The sequence below is a fragment of the Meleagris gallopavo genome, chromosome 1 (assembly GCF_905368555.1).
Source record: "Meleagris gallopavo chromosome 1, MGAL_WU_HG_1.1, whole genome shotgun sequence".
Lineage (NCBI taxonomy): Eukaryota > Metazoa > Chordata > Aves > Galliformes > Phasianidae > Meleagris > Meleagris gallopavo.
This window is the reverse complement of record NC_139404.1, coordinates 135,675,786-135,689,020: the sequence shown is the minus strand read 5'-3', so window position 1 is coordinate 135,689,020 and position 13,235 is coordinate 135,675,786. Positions and strand designations below refer to the sequence as shown.

Below are 13,235 nucleotides of genomic sequence, written 5' to 3'. Positions count from 1 at the left end.
AAAACAGTGTCAAAGGTATGTCCCTAAAATTTGAAGGATATTTTAAGCATGTCCTAGTAAGACATTTAAGTGCATCTATACAGCATTCTAATTCATCAGTTTTCTGCTTGAAGTAAGAAAAAGAGATACTCCAGAAGATGAGCTACTCAAAATTTTCAGAAAAATATAATAGCAATGTTAGTGATATCCACAGTTAGCAGGCACAACCACTCAGAAGTTAAATTTCTTTCCCAAAAGTGTTAGATGAACATTAAACAGACCTTGACAGTGATCAACAAGTGCTGCAAGGGTCTTTAACCTTATTTTAGGATCATATGTCCAGACGAGAAGACGACGAAGTGTTAAGCTGCTCTCAAGTCCCAAATTTACACCCTGATCATCTTCCAATTGGAGCTGATCAAATAAGAAATAGACAGACGTATCAAGGAACAAAACTGGCAAGCACTGAAGCATGAAATGGTGTTTCATAGTTTTTGTTCTGTAATTAACATTTTACTAATAAAAGCTCAGAGAACAGAGTGGGGAAAGCAGAAAAAAGTTCATTGTGATAGCATTTGTCTTCCCAAGCACACTGAGCCCTGCTTTACAGGAAGGGACTGGACATCTGCCTGCTGATGGAAAGTAGTGGATGAATTATTCCTTTTCTTTTGCTTCTGCACAAAGCTTCTGCTTTCCTGTCAAACCATTACTAATTCAATTATGTTTTTGCTGTGCTTCCATTTTCTCACCACCTTCCAAGAAACACGACTGAGTGAGAAGCAGAATAAGAGCTTGGCTACTCACTGTGGTCAACCCAAGTGAGTGGCACTAGAACCTTCCTTTTTCCATCATATGCACCTTCTCCCACCAAAGCCATCATTTATTTGAAAGCAGGAAGGGTAAAGAGGTCTGAAAGCTGTGTTTCAAAGAAATCAAATCTTTTCACGGTGGAAAAATTTTGGAAATTATAATAAAGCTACAGCAAACCAAATCAAAGATATTATGGACAGAACAGGAAATAATTACTAAAAGATTAACAGGATGGCAGCCAGAAAAAAATACAAGAAGTAATAATGACAAGTGTTCAAAAGTTATAAATGTTAAAGAACTCTCCTTGTTCCTAGCTTCTAAGCTACAAGCTGCTTGAAATACAGAAAGAACATTTTTCTCCTTTCTCAAAGATGTGCCATGCCATTTGGAATTTGAATGACAGAAACATCACACAAGATGAAACTGACAAAAGTGAAGCAAAAAGGGACAGAGGCTTAGGAACACCTGCTACATTTCTTGCTCACAAAAAACGTCAAATTTCTGAGAGAAAAATATTTATGAATATCTACATCCAAAGAGTAAGTAATGTACAAGTTACAGAGTACTGCATCTACTTTCAATAGCATCTGTTGTACATCCTTCCTGCTCTAAAAAGGACAGCTACATGAACCTTTAGGAGTTGCTTTGTTTTACACTGTCTGAATAAGCTAACTAAGAACCATTCAGTTTACCTGAGAATGCAAAACAGACAGAAGTCGGTAGTATTCTTTGAGTTCCTGATGTAAGGCTGCACAAAAACTCTGTAAGAGAAAGAAAAGGAAAAACTGTCAGGAAACATCTTTCTGGTTTAAAGTAGACAGCCCTTTTTATTCTACCATCCTACTGTGAAGGTAGTTAAGTTTCCTTAAAGGAACTGAGCTAAAAGTTTCACCACATATGCTGAGTGTTAGAAAACTGGCTACATGTGAGTGCTTCCACTAGAGAAGTGAAATCTTTTTCCAAGAACGAAGTCAGACGACAGTGTGCCTGTATTATCATCGCAATGACAACATTAATCATTACCATAGGGAGTGCAAAGCAAAACTTAACCCAGAAGATTTTTTTTAAATTATGTAAGAGGCATTAAGTAATGAAGAGTACAATTTCAATTTCGAAAAGGCCTCTAATAAAGGAACACAGAAGTTAGACAGCTATCGTTATGTGTATTGTATAGATCATGGCATAAACAAGAAAACACAATAGTCATAAAGGAATACTCCCATTAAGTGCTGCTGTACTGAATAATCCAAGTTTCTGTCCTTTTACCCATTGACAGCTATAGATGATTTTTCCCTTCACATAAAGGAAATATTTAATACTGAGAATACACAAAGAAACTTGAAGAAAGTGCAAAAGTTAACAGGTCAGAACTAAAGAAAAGACTGTTCTCTGTATAACAACTCTAAGCAAAGCTACTTCAGGTTACTGAAGTATAAATATATAAAGATTATTTTAAGATAGTTCTTGAAGGAATACTCATTTCGTAATGGATAATGCCCCACAGTTTGGGAGTTTCAGGTAATTTGTTTGTTATTTTTGTTCTTAGCCTAGCCTGTAAACTGAAAACATCAGTGCAACATTTTCTAAAACTGAAGTAACAATACACCTCAATTTTGGACCAAGATGAAAAATTTGGACTTTAAGCACTTTTGGGGAAAAAAAAAAAAAAAAAAAAAGGGGATGCTCTCGATATTTTAACAATTAAGAATTACTCATTTTAAGTAATGTGAAAAAAAAAAGAAAAAATAAAACCACCTCACATGAACCCAAGAGCTTCAAGTAAAATATTTATTCATTAAAAAATGTATAATCCATAAACCATTACTACAAGAACAAGCAAAAAATAAATCTTCTTTCCTGACAAAATGCCTACCAACTAAGACACTAAGAGTCCTAGGGAAATAAAATACAATGATAAAAAAAAACCAACAAACATGAATCTTGCTATTGTATGCTTTATTGAAGAAAAAGCCTTCCTTTCTTCAGCTCTACTTTATCAGTTAGAAAGCAATACAAAATTCATTTTATTCCAAGGATACTGAAGGGCAAAATGAAATCCCCTTATGTGTAATTGCACTTTTCATTTCTTCTCACTTGCTTCTTCAGTACATTTTGAAACCCATTTAAGCAGCATTTGTCAAGACAGAGGGCAGAGTAGAGCCTCCAATGAAACATCTGCACGCACTGCAAGTGCACATAAAAACTGAAAACAGTATCACTGACTTTAAAGTGAAAATTTACATTCGATGCCAATTTCAGCATTGAAAATCACAGATGTTTGTTTCCCAAAATGTCATGGAACTGGACACTATCCTAGAATTAGGTTGTGGATGCCCCATCCCTGGAGGCATGCAAGGCCAGGCTGGATGTGGCTCTGGGCAGCCTGGTCTGGTGGTTGGTGACCTGCACAAGCAGGGGATTGAAACTAGATGATCACTGTGATCCTTTTCAACACAGGCCATTCTGTGATTCTATGAATTCTGATTTAGTCTGCAGCAAGACAGCTCAGGAAAGATAGAGAATGCCTGCTGAAGAGAAAACATTTTAAATGCCTGCTACTAAATGGATATTTTTTTCAAATGGGCAAAATGTCAAAATACAAGGCAAGTTTCATTTCATTGCCAATGATTTCTGAAGACTAAGTAAAACTTACATATTAAGCAGCAAACACTGAAGTGCAGTACATAGATACACCTCTACTTCAATAACTGTTATTCCTGGTATTTTCTCTGGTAAAAACAGTCATCTCATTCTACGTACATCTCATCTTACATGTTGTTTAAACATGTGTTTAGACAAGCATTCTTTTAAAATAGTAAGCAAATGAAGCTTTGAAAAGCACAAAGCATTCTTGTGCATAAATTCTTAAAGCACAGTGTGCAGCACCTGAAATTGTCAGCTGTATTAGCAATGAAGAGCAACAGAATATACTTTTTGCCCAGATACTGACAGTGGAGTAGAAATGTTTTTATTTGTATACTTAAGCACTAAAAATGAGGCAAGTATTTGCCTTGAGCAAAATTAACAGCATTAGAGCTATGCAGATTCATCTAGCTATCCGCACAGCCCTCTTCTGATCACCTGAAACTACAAGTGGTAGCCAAGATATTGAATATTTATATACACTGAAGAATTAAAGTTCTCCCCTTGCTGTAAGCTTGTAGATTAAAGGCAGAGACAGGGAAAATAAGCATAAATATAGAGCTACTAGGAAAATAATTAAAAACTTCACCCATATAAAAGGTGGAGAGTCTGAAGGAAACGTATATACAGTAACTCTACTTTATAAAACATGGAAATCAGCACTGGATCACTAGAAAATATGTATTTGTAGCTAAAAGGATTACTTAGAATAAGAGACAGAAGGGAACAGAATAAAACATTAGAATAGTAGGAAGCACTACAGTATCTCTACTGACCTCTTAAGAAAAATTAGATTGAAGGGAGAAGCACTTCAATTTCTTTGCAGATTAGGTAGGATGTAATGGCTAGAGGCAAGGACAACATTTCTGTCGACTCAGAAGGGATAATATCCAGTTTTACAGAGGAAGCAAGTGAGAGGAAACGAGAATGCCTTAGCAGTAAATGTGGTTTTGGGTATTACAGCAGCTGTGAAGTTACTGTAGACTACAAATCATGATGATGAAACCTATAAAAACAAAAATTGACATTCTTTTGATGTTGTATTCAAAAGAAAGGGCAGACGATAATGGGATATTTGCATTTTTATGTAGAGTTAATTAGTATTAACACACGACCATCAACATTAGCTGGCAAGACAAGAGCGTCTCCTCACAGGTCACCTTAACAACTGAAAGAGTGATTAGTTCAGAAACAACATCATCTCATTTAAGCAATGTTTTTGTTTGTAAACATGCATAAGAACTTCAGTAAAAAAGTGAGATGAAAAAACAAAAAAAGGATTCTATACAAGAAACCTTCCTGCAACATTCCCTTCCCTTTGACCCACACCAACAGTGGCAGTCCATAAAATGAGTAAATTGAAGGATGAAGGATCCAAGCCATGAATTCTCTGAAGTTTACCCATCATTCTAGTTTTGCATTTTACTCAGTAGTTTCTAAGGAAATAAGACCAAAATACTGTAGCAAAATCAATTGTTTTCAGTGGACATACCTGACCCACGAGTCCAAACGCACGATCCAAACTCCTTTGGTCTGTGTATTTTCTTATTTTATTATGCAGCCATCCCAACTCTGCAAGTCTGCTTGTGGTGTCTCTGAGAGATTTGGACAAGCTCACCTACAAAATTAACAGAAACAATATCTTGTAAGTTGAAGTCAAAGCATGCTAGCTCATTTCTTCCCTAAAGTCCTTCTCATAAAACAAGCCAATTCAGTAACTCATACTTTTAACTTTTACTGCAAGGACAGTACCAAAAACCAGACAGCTATGTAATCAGCATTAAGTAAATGCACGTAACCTATGGAAAGACAACAGCAACAAATAAATTACTGGCAACTTTGGGATCTTCCTTTTTGGGAATCTTAATCTTGCAGTATTCACACATTCTTTTTACAGTCAGCAATTATGACAGTAACAAAAAGGTGATCTAGTATCACACTTCATCTTATCCTGAAAATCAAGAATAAAAATACTGAGTCTCCAAAAAAGCTGCCAGTGACTGAAACAAGTGAAGAAACCTAGAGAAAATAATTAGTTACTACTACATGTGAAATAAATCTTTAATAGAATATAAATAATCCAGTGCCAGAGTAGGTATCAGAAACCAAAACTTATGAATCAGAATTCCAAGTTTAAGTTAGATCCACCAGTAACAGCTTTTACATGATATTTAATCATGTGCATCTGAGCTCTTCTACATTGCTTCTACTTTTCTTTTACCAAGTGTCTCACACCACGTTGCAAGCTTGCTTTAGTTCCCTGCAGTCTATTTAACTACCACTAATAGTTTATTTCCTGAAACAATACAGTTCTTCCTTCAGTCACCATCACTGAGGGCACTGCCTTCTCCTCTTGTTCTTGCTTGAGATGTGCTTCTACCCCATTTTGTCACATTACCAAAGAACACATGTAATCAAGTTTTAAAAATTTTGACAAAAGAAAACAAAGAATATGACTTATCCATTAGGCCAAGAAGCAGAGATTGACTTTCACCCACAACACTTAGGCCCATCTTATCTTAACAGAGAATTTTGTCTTTGAGAGCCACCTGGAACAGTCCAAACACAAGCAAGGAAGAGCACTAACAAGCTAACAGACTGATGAACATCTAGCTCAGTTGATAGTAAGACCAGAGTTCAGTCCTTAGCTTTCTTGTTTAGCCATGCAAACACGGCTTCAACTGCCTGAACAATTTCTAAAGAATAAATTCAAGCCCAAACAAGTATGGTTCAACACACAAAGAAATGCTGCCCACAGCTACAACATGCAATAAGAACTATTTAGAATTCCACAGTTAGAATGGTTGACAAACATTAAACACAATTACATATCCACAGAAATCAAATGAGGAACGAGCAAAATTGGCTTACTGTTATTATATTTGTATCTGTTAGAACTAATCAGAAGCTTTCAGCCTATACAGTGCTGAATGTCATCAACAGATCTAATATTAAGGCTGACATTAGAAAACATTCAAGTAAGAATCAACAGCTTGGCAAGTATGTTACTGTCTGGAAAATGACTGCATGTTACAAACATTTTTAAATAGAAGATTGCTTCCATTCTCTGTTTAGACAAAATTGTGCAGCTATGGGAAAATTACATGTTTTGACTTTTTTTTTTTCTTAACAAGCAGTCAACACAACTAGAGTAAGTACGACATTGCTGGTCCTTGTTCATCATTAAGCACCAGCTGCAGCTCTACCCATTCAGTCTTCACTGTAGCTCAGTGTAATTGCAACAAAGGAGGGAAGACAATTGACTTCACAATTAAAACAAAGCCAGATAAAGACACAAAGCTCTAAGGAAGCAGCATTATTGACCACAAAGGACTCGAATAATCCAAATCCCAGAGTTAATAGAACTAGGGGTTTGAAGTAACACAGTTGTTCACCCCAAACTAGCCTATGCGATGTGGAATTCATGCAGAAAAGTGGTAAAATCCGTAGCACTAATTTTGTGATCACTCGTTACATTTTCTCTATGTTCCTTTAAAAAACCTGTTGCCCTATCTTTCCTTTGCCATATATAATCTAAATTAGATACGGAATATAATTATCATAGTGCAAGTGCTGAGGAATTAGAAATTTTGCAGCATCTGCAGGTTTAAAACATGACATCCTTAATCAATTTATTAACAAGATTTAAATGAATATAAGGTTTCCATTCCCCTAAGCGGCCCTAAATGTCATTACAAACCTATGGGAGGAACAATGAGATATGCCAATTTTTGCAATTATTACAGAGAAAAAAAAAAGACAGTTCTGATATCATCAACATTAACATAAGTCTACTGTGCTGTTGGACATGAAACGGCCCAAACATAGTTCCCAACACTTTTACAATCGTATCGTATGTGCTCTTAATGCAAGTGAGATTTGGAGACATCGTCTTTCCATTTGAACAAGAATGTGAAAAGCAATTAGTGAGCTGAAATTGAATTGTGATGCAGTACCCTCTAAACACTGAATAAGATGTTAAAGCAGCTAGAGCCAACTGCATGACCTCATCTGAACCCCTGTAACTTGCAACCAAGTCCAAAAGGTCAAGTGGCTGCCTAGGATCCATTCTGTATCACAGCTCTTAGTCTTAGATCAACAAAAATGTGGTCAAAAGCCTGCATCTACTTTACATTAATTTTTTATATACTGAGGAGGGCAAATGATGACAAAAGTCCTCAAATTAAGCCATAACTTAGGAGTCTTTGTACTGGCTTAATATTTTGAGTCTATCTTAGCAGTTAGAAATTGTTGGCCTGATACTACCTCTGAACAACTTAGAAAATGCAGGTTTCTTTTGGGAACTAAGTTCAGTCATGATTTTTTAATTTCTATTGGTACATTTATGTTGCCTTCTGATACAGAAACACACGAGAACTTTCAGTCTTCACTATGACAGCTGTTCCCTAATCTCGCTCATTCACTCGGCAGCCAGGAGAAAGCAGCCAAAAATAATTCCAAAGTCCTGATTTCACAATATTTTTTTTTTTCACTTTTCAACTCTGATATTACACTTATCCATTATAATAATGACACTATTTGTGTGCTTATTTCTGAGTGTAATTATTTAGAGTAGGCAATACACTAACAGTAAAAGACATGTTCTTTCAAACATGCCGTAATACAAAAAAACAGAATTCCATGTCTTTGCTTTTGGATATAGAAGAGAAAGTAGGTAAAAACCCACATGGACTTGAACCACCTGAATTTCCTCCTCAAAAAAAAAAAAAAAAAAACACCCCAAAACAAAACAAAACAAAAAAAAACCCAAAATGTTAATTTCACTCCATACTGCCCCTGCATTTGTTTGATGGTGACTTTCCTTCCATCCATCTGAATGCATAAAGCAAGAACTTGGTTTGACTGAAAACAGAAGGTTGCTTAATAATACTTGAAATTACTCTGTTAAAACTAAACGGCTATTCTTCCCCTAAACATCTGTCTTCTAACATAAAAAACACAAATCCCCATACAGTACCTTCCCCTCAACTTTATAGCAATTTTCAGAATTGCACATTTTGATGTTTTTGCCATCTATTCCCTGGAAGACATACAAAACATCTCTTACAAGGTTTGCTTCAGTTATCTCAACAGAGCCTAGAAAGGAAAAAAAGAAAAAAAGTGCTTAGATTTGCCAGGAAAATTACATTCAATTTGATCACAACTTTAAAAATTTATGTAGACACTCAGCCAAAAAAAAAAAAAAAAAAAAAAAAAAGCTTGTGAAGAGTTTTTAAAAGACATATAATCCAACAAAGTGAAAGGAAAGCCAAGAACTCCCCAGTACCTGTATCGGGTCAGGTAGTATGTTATACTTTAACAACTACTTCAGCAAGTTTTAAACTTGTTATCTTTTCTGATCCAATCAACAATGCAAGTTCTGAAGTAAGCTTCTTAGAACAGCTGAAGTACTTAACTGGGTCTTACAAGAATAATCTGTAGCTTAGAGAATATGAAAGTTAATTCAGAATTTGCTTATTTAAAAGTGTCTTGCAATGTTGAATGTCGCTGTTCAGTGTAAAAAGGTGAATAAAAATCAGTCTGTCAACTGTGTAACAGCTACAGAGATGACCAGCAGAAAACAGTATTGTTTGTGAATCTTTGATTTAGTAAAGCTTTTGCTATCCCAGCATTCATTCTGTCTTCTGGCTCATATCTACAGTTGGAGATTAGATTACATTTGAGATTTAAAAGAAATAACAGATTGAGAAAGATGTTATACAGGCCACTGAAACTATTCCACCTCTTCTGGGCTATAAAGCATTATCTCTTTTCTTGACTTCACTTAAGACAGCAAGAATGAAGCAATTTCAACTATCCAGACCATCCAGAAACTGAGATGTTACAACACTGTTCTCCCAGATTTGACGGCACTCTTATCCTCATGACTTTACCTTTCAAATAGATCCACCTACCCAGAATAAAAGCAACAACAAAAAAAAAGCATTCCTCTTTTAACAAAAGTAGCCATTGCCTTAAGGAGCTCTTCAAAACTAAAATTTCTTTCATAACCTCAAGAGGTGCCCAAGTGTGGCTCTTCTCTTTTAGGAACTCTTAGTGAAACTGTAAATAGTACAGCAAAGCTCCCGTCTATACTGTCTGTGTATCAATAACCTACAGCAAACAACTTTAAAAGAAGAAAAACCCTTTAATTAGAAGAAAAGATATTCACAGAAATGTATCTTCTTGAAATGTATCTTCTTGAAAACAGCCTTACACATTCTGAGTGCAGTTCTACTAGTTCAGGAAGTGACTAGATGTAAAAGAACTGCTGGTCCTTCTACCTGTTCCACAATCAAGAGTTGTGGTTGACCAGTTCAGTGAAGTAAGTCTCTACTGCTCTTTGCAGCAATCAGTACAGCAAAAGTAGGAGGCAGGTCTAGATTTGAGAGAGAGAAAAAGTGCATCCATTCCCTTCCACATCAACAGTACTGTTAATTTGGTTTTAGCTGTCAAATCTCACCCTCATCTACAACAGTGCAACTCTGTTTGTTCTATTTGCTTTGTGTCCTGTTAGTAGTTAAGAACTCAGCTGCATTTTAACATATTTGACAAGTTCAGCAGAGGCTGGTAGATAGACTATTGTGACTACTTATGATTTTTTATAGAAGAGTTATTAAACAAAAAAAAAATAATATTTCTTTTTTCTTTTTTTTTTTGCCAGAGAACAGTAGTAATGTAGGATGACATCTACTATTAACTCTCTTACTCAGAAAAGTCTCCCATTTTTATAGTAAAAGTAGAGTGGGTTGAAACTTCCACAGCAGTTGCCTCAGAGATGATCTGCTAAACAGTTTATCCTCAATTACACTTCTGTAAGTTCAGAATACATCCTTTAGACATCAGTTTCAAGTTTATGGCCACTTAAAGGACTAAACTGGTAAAATTTATCTATTTTTAATTTTATTGACAAGATTTTTAGTAACTTCTTCAATTAAAATCACTATAAACACCATACTAATTTAAAAGAATAAAATAGGATTAAAAGTTCTATATCCTAATGCACAGTTTCAAGTTTTGAAATACAGGTTTTGAAATACAAACAATACAATTTGAAAATCACAAATGATTCACTGTATTTCAGCAAGTTCTATTTGATCTGCTCTTCTGACTTCCTAAAAGCATAGCATCTTTTCATCTACACTAGAATGACCAAGAATGCAGCTATGATCACTGGATTCTGACAAACATTGCAACAAAGTCACAATCTTGTCAGAAGACCAAAATACCTTATCAAACCAAATATGGGAAAAACAAATTAAAACCAATCAAAGATACTGAGGCCACATAGACTACTCTATTGCATATTTACTTCTATCTTTCTATAAAATACATTTTAGAAAAGCTCTTTGTAACATTCAACATGCTATAAAGCTGTTTCAAAAGCATTTTAAAAATGCTGGTGCCTATTAATAACAAAATTATTTCAGTTGTAGAAAGCTAACTTTATCAGACACATCTGTGCTTACCACTTGTATCTCCTTCTCGCCTTGACCTTGGCACGCCACGTGAGACAGCATTTGAAAAGCCTTTTGAGGTAGTGCTTTGTAAAGAAGGCTGGCTTGCAGTTAGAGTCCAGGCAAGACGTGACCCTAGTTGCTGACGGAGGCAATCTCCAACACCAGGAGCTTGATAGGATTGTCTAAAAGGACAAAAAGAAATATCTTCAAAACTTTGACTCTATAGTCATCAACTAGTTTGGGATATGCAAGTTATAAAAGATGCCCTTAGCTTGAGAGCAAGGAATGACTCTGCTTCCCCACTCATTGCACCAAAATTCATGGTAAGGCCATGCACAGAACTCAACTTGATTGTAACTAATGAACAAGAACAAAGCCTCCAAAACACAGCAACTGTGTTACGTTCAGCATTTTCAAAGCCTCAACATACTACACTAAAATTAGTCTGTTATGGTTCAAAAAGAAGGTACATCAAGAAACAAAAGGCAACATGGTGCACACAGTAACCTGATTTGGGTTGCCCAGCTAACTAGCTACAGGCCTATGGAGAGAACAGTGAAATTGCTATAAAATGGTAATCATAGAATCATAGAATGGCCTGGGTTGAAAAGGACCACAATTATCACCCAGTTTCAACCCCCTGCTATGTGCAGGGTCACCAATCACCAGACCAGGCTGCCCAGAGCCGCATCCAGCCTGGCCTTGAAGGGATGGGGCATCCACAACCTCCTTGGGCAACCTGTTCCAGTGCATCACCACCCTCTGGGTGAAAAACTTCCTCCTAATATCTAACCTAAACCACCCCCATCTCAGTTTAAAACCATTTCCCCCTTGTCCTATCACAATCCACCCTCGTAAACAGCCGTTTTTTTCCTGTTCATATGCTCCCTCCAAGTACTGGAAGGCCACAATGAGGTCTCCCCGGAGCCTTCTCTTCTCCAAGCTAAACAAGCCCAGTTCCCTCAACCTTTCCTCATAGCAGAGGTGCTCCAGCCCTCTGACCATCTTAGTGGCCTTCCTCTGGACCCACTCCAAGAGCTCCACATCCTTCCTGTACTGGAGGCCCCAGGCTTGGACATAGTACTCCAGATGGGGACTCACAAGAGCAGGGTAGAGGAGGACAATCACCTCCCTCTCCCCACTGGCCACCCCTTTTTTAATACAGCCCAGAACACAGTTGGCCTTCCAGGCTGCAAGCGCACACTGCTGGCTCATGTCCAGCTTCTCATCTACCAGGAGCCCCAAGTCCTTCTCTGCAGGGCTGCTCTCCAGGAGCTCTTCCCCCGGTTTGTATAAATTCCTGGGATTTAGATGAAAAGTTGGTTCCGTCATCACAAAATCCCACACAGATAATCTATTTTGACACAAATCTAAACCATTTATCAGATGTCCAAGGATACTAAACTGATGTTAAAACCAGTTAAAGGATTTCTGTCGACTTGAATCTAAATATGGAGTTCTTATTCTTATAAATATGAATAGGCCATTATCTCTAAGACATTGGTATAAACAATACTGCTCATTACCATTGGGTAAGACCTTACATTAACAACAATCCTCGTCAGTTATGAAGTAGTTTTTTGGGTTTTTTTAAATAAACAATTTGTAATAGCAATGGGATTGTTATATAACCACCTAAAGATTAAAGTATATATTTCCCAAGATAGGACTTATTCCACTCTCCTTTCATCTTAATAAGGAATCAAATAGAAACCCTTATTTGCAAGGGAAAATCCCTTCCCCTTGTAACCCAGGAGACATTACAATAGTCTCTAACATTTTCTCTAACTAGCTGTATGAGTCATCAAGAGGGGTCTGGAAGATTTGCTAGCCCAGAAAAACTTAAAATTGAACTGCACATCTTTAACAAATTCTTTAGAATTCTCCTGCCTTTCATCCAATCAAATCAAAGAACACTCCAGTGAATTAAACCATAAAAGATGAAGCAAAAAAATAATGATATGCAAATACCAGTGATGTCACACAGAAGAAACACTGATAGATTTGGTCATTGGTCAAATACCATACAAGAGGAAGCAGTAATAATGCATGCATGGGAAAGAAGTATAAAGATCAGAGTTCCACTCAACACAGAAGGACTTAGTCTATAGATTCTGCTGCCAGCAAACTTGTAAGTCATCAGGAAAAAAGAATTTGCAGCAAAAGGACACTGGCACAGACATCTCAGTAATTGCAGGATCCAAATAAAATCTCACTTCTTTTGAACAGTTTTCTACTGCTATTTCTAGTTATCTTGAAAGTACCCATAAACACTTTTCCTTTATCGTGAAAAACATCACGTTTTGATGAACATGCAATCATAACAGTAATCAATATCTGCAA

The 13,235-nt window shown here is 36.4% G+C and overlaps 1 protein-coding gene across 3 annotated transcripts in view; it reads right to left on the bottom strand.

The window, feature by feature from the left end:
- TUBGCP3 (tubulin gamma complex component 3) overlaps nucleotides 1-13,235 on the bottom strand; it is a 46,272-nt gene that overhangs the window by 15,020 nt on the left and 18,017 nt on the right. For all 3 annotated transcript variants that reach the window (XM_085215358.1, XM_010728538.4, XM_085215350.1), the window contains exons 6-10: nucleotides 10,902-11,074; nucleotides 8,411-8,529; nucleotides 4,925-5,050; nucleotides 1,482-1,550; nucleotides 261-393 (exon numbers count right to left, since the gene is read on the bottom strand). In XM_085215358.1, the coding sequence (XP_085071484.1) occupies nucleotides 261-393; nucleotides 1,482-1,550; nucleotides 4,925-5,050; nucleotides 8,411-8,529; nucleotides 10,902-11,074 (620 nt within the window). The remainder of the gene's footprint in view (nucleotides 1-260; nucleotides 394-1,481; nucleotides 1,551-4,924; nucleotides 5,051-8,410; nucleotides 8,530-10,901; nucleotides 11,075-13,235) is intronic.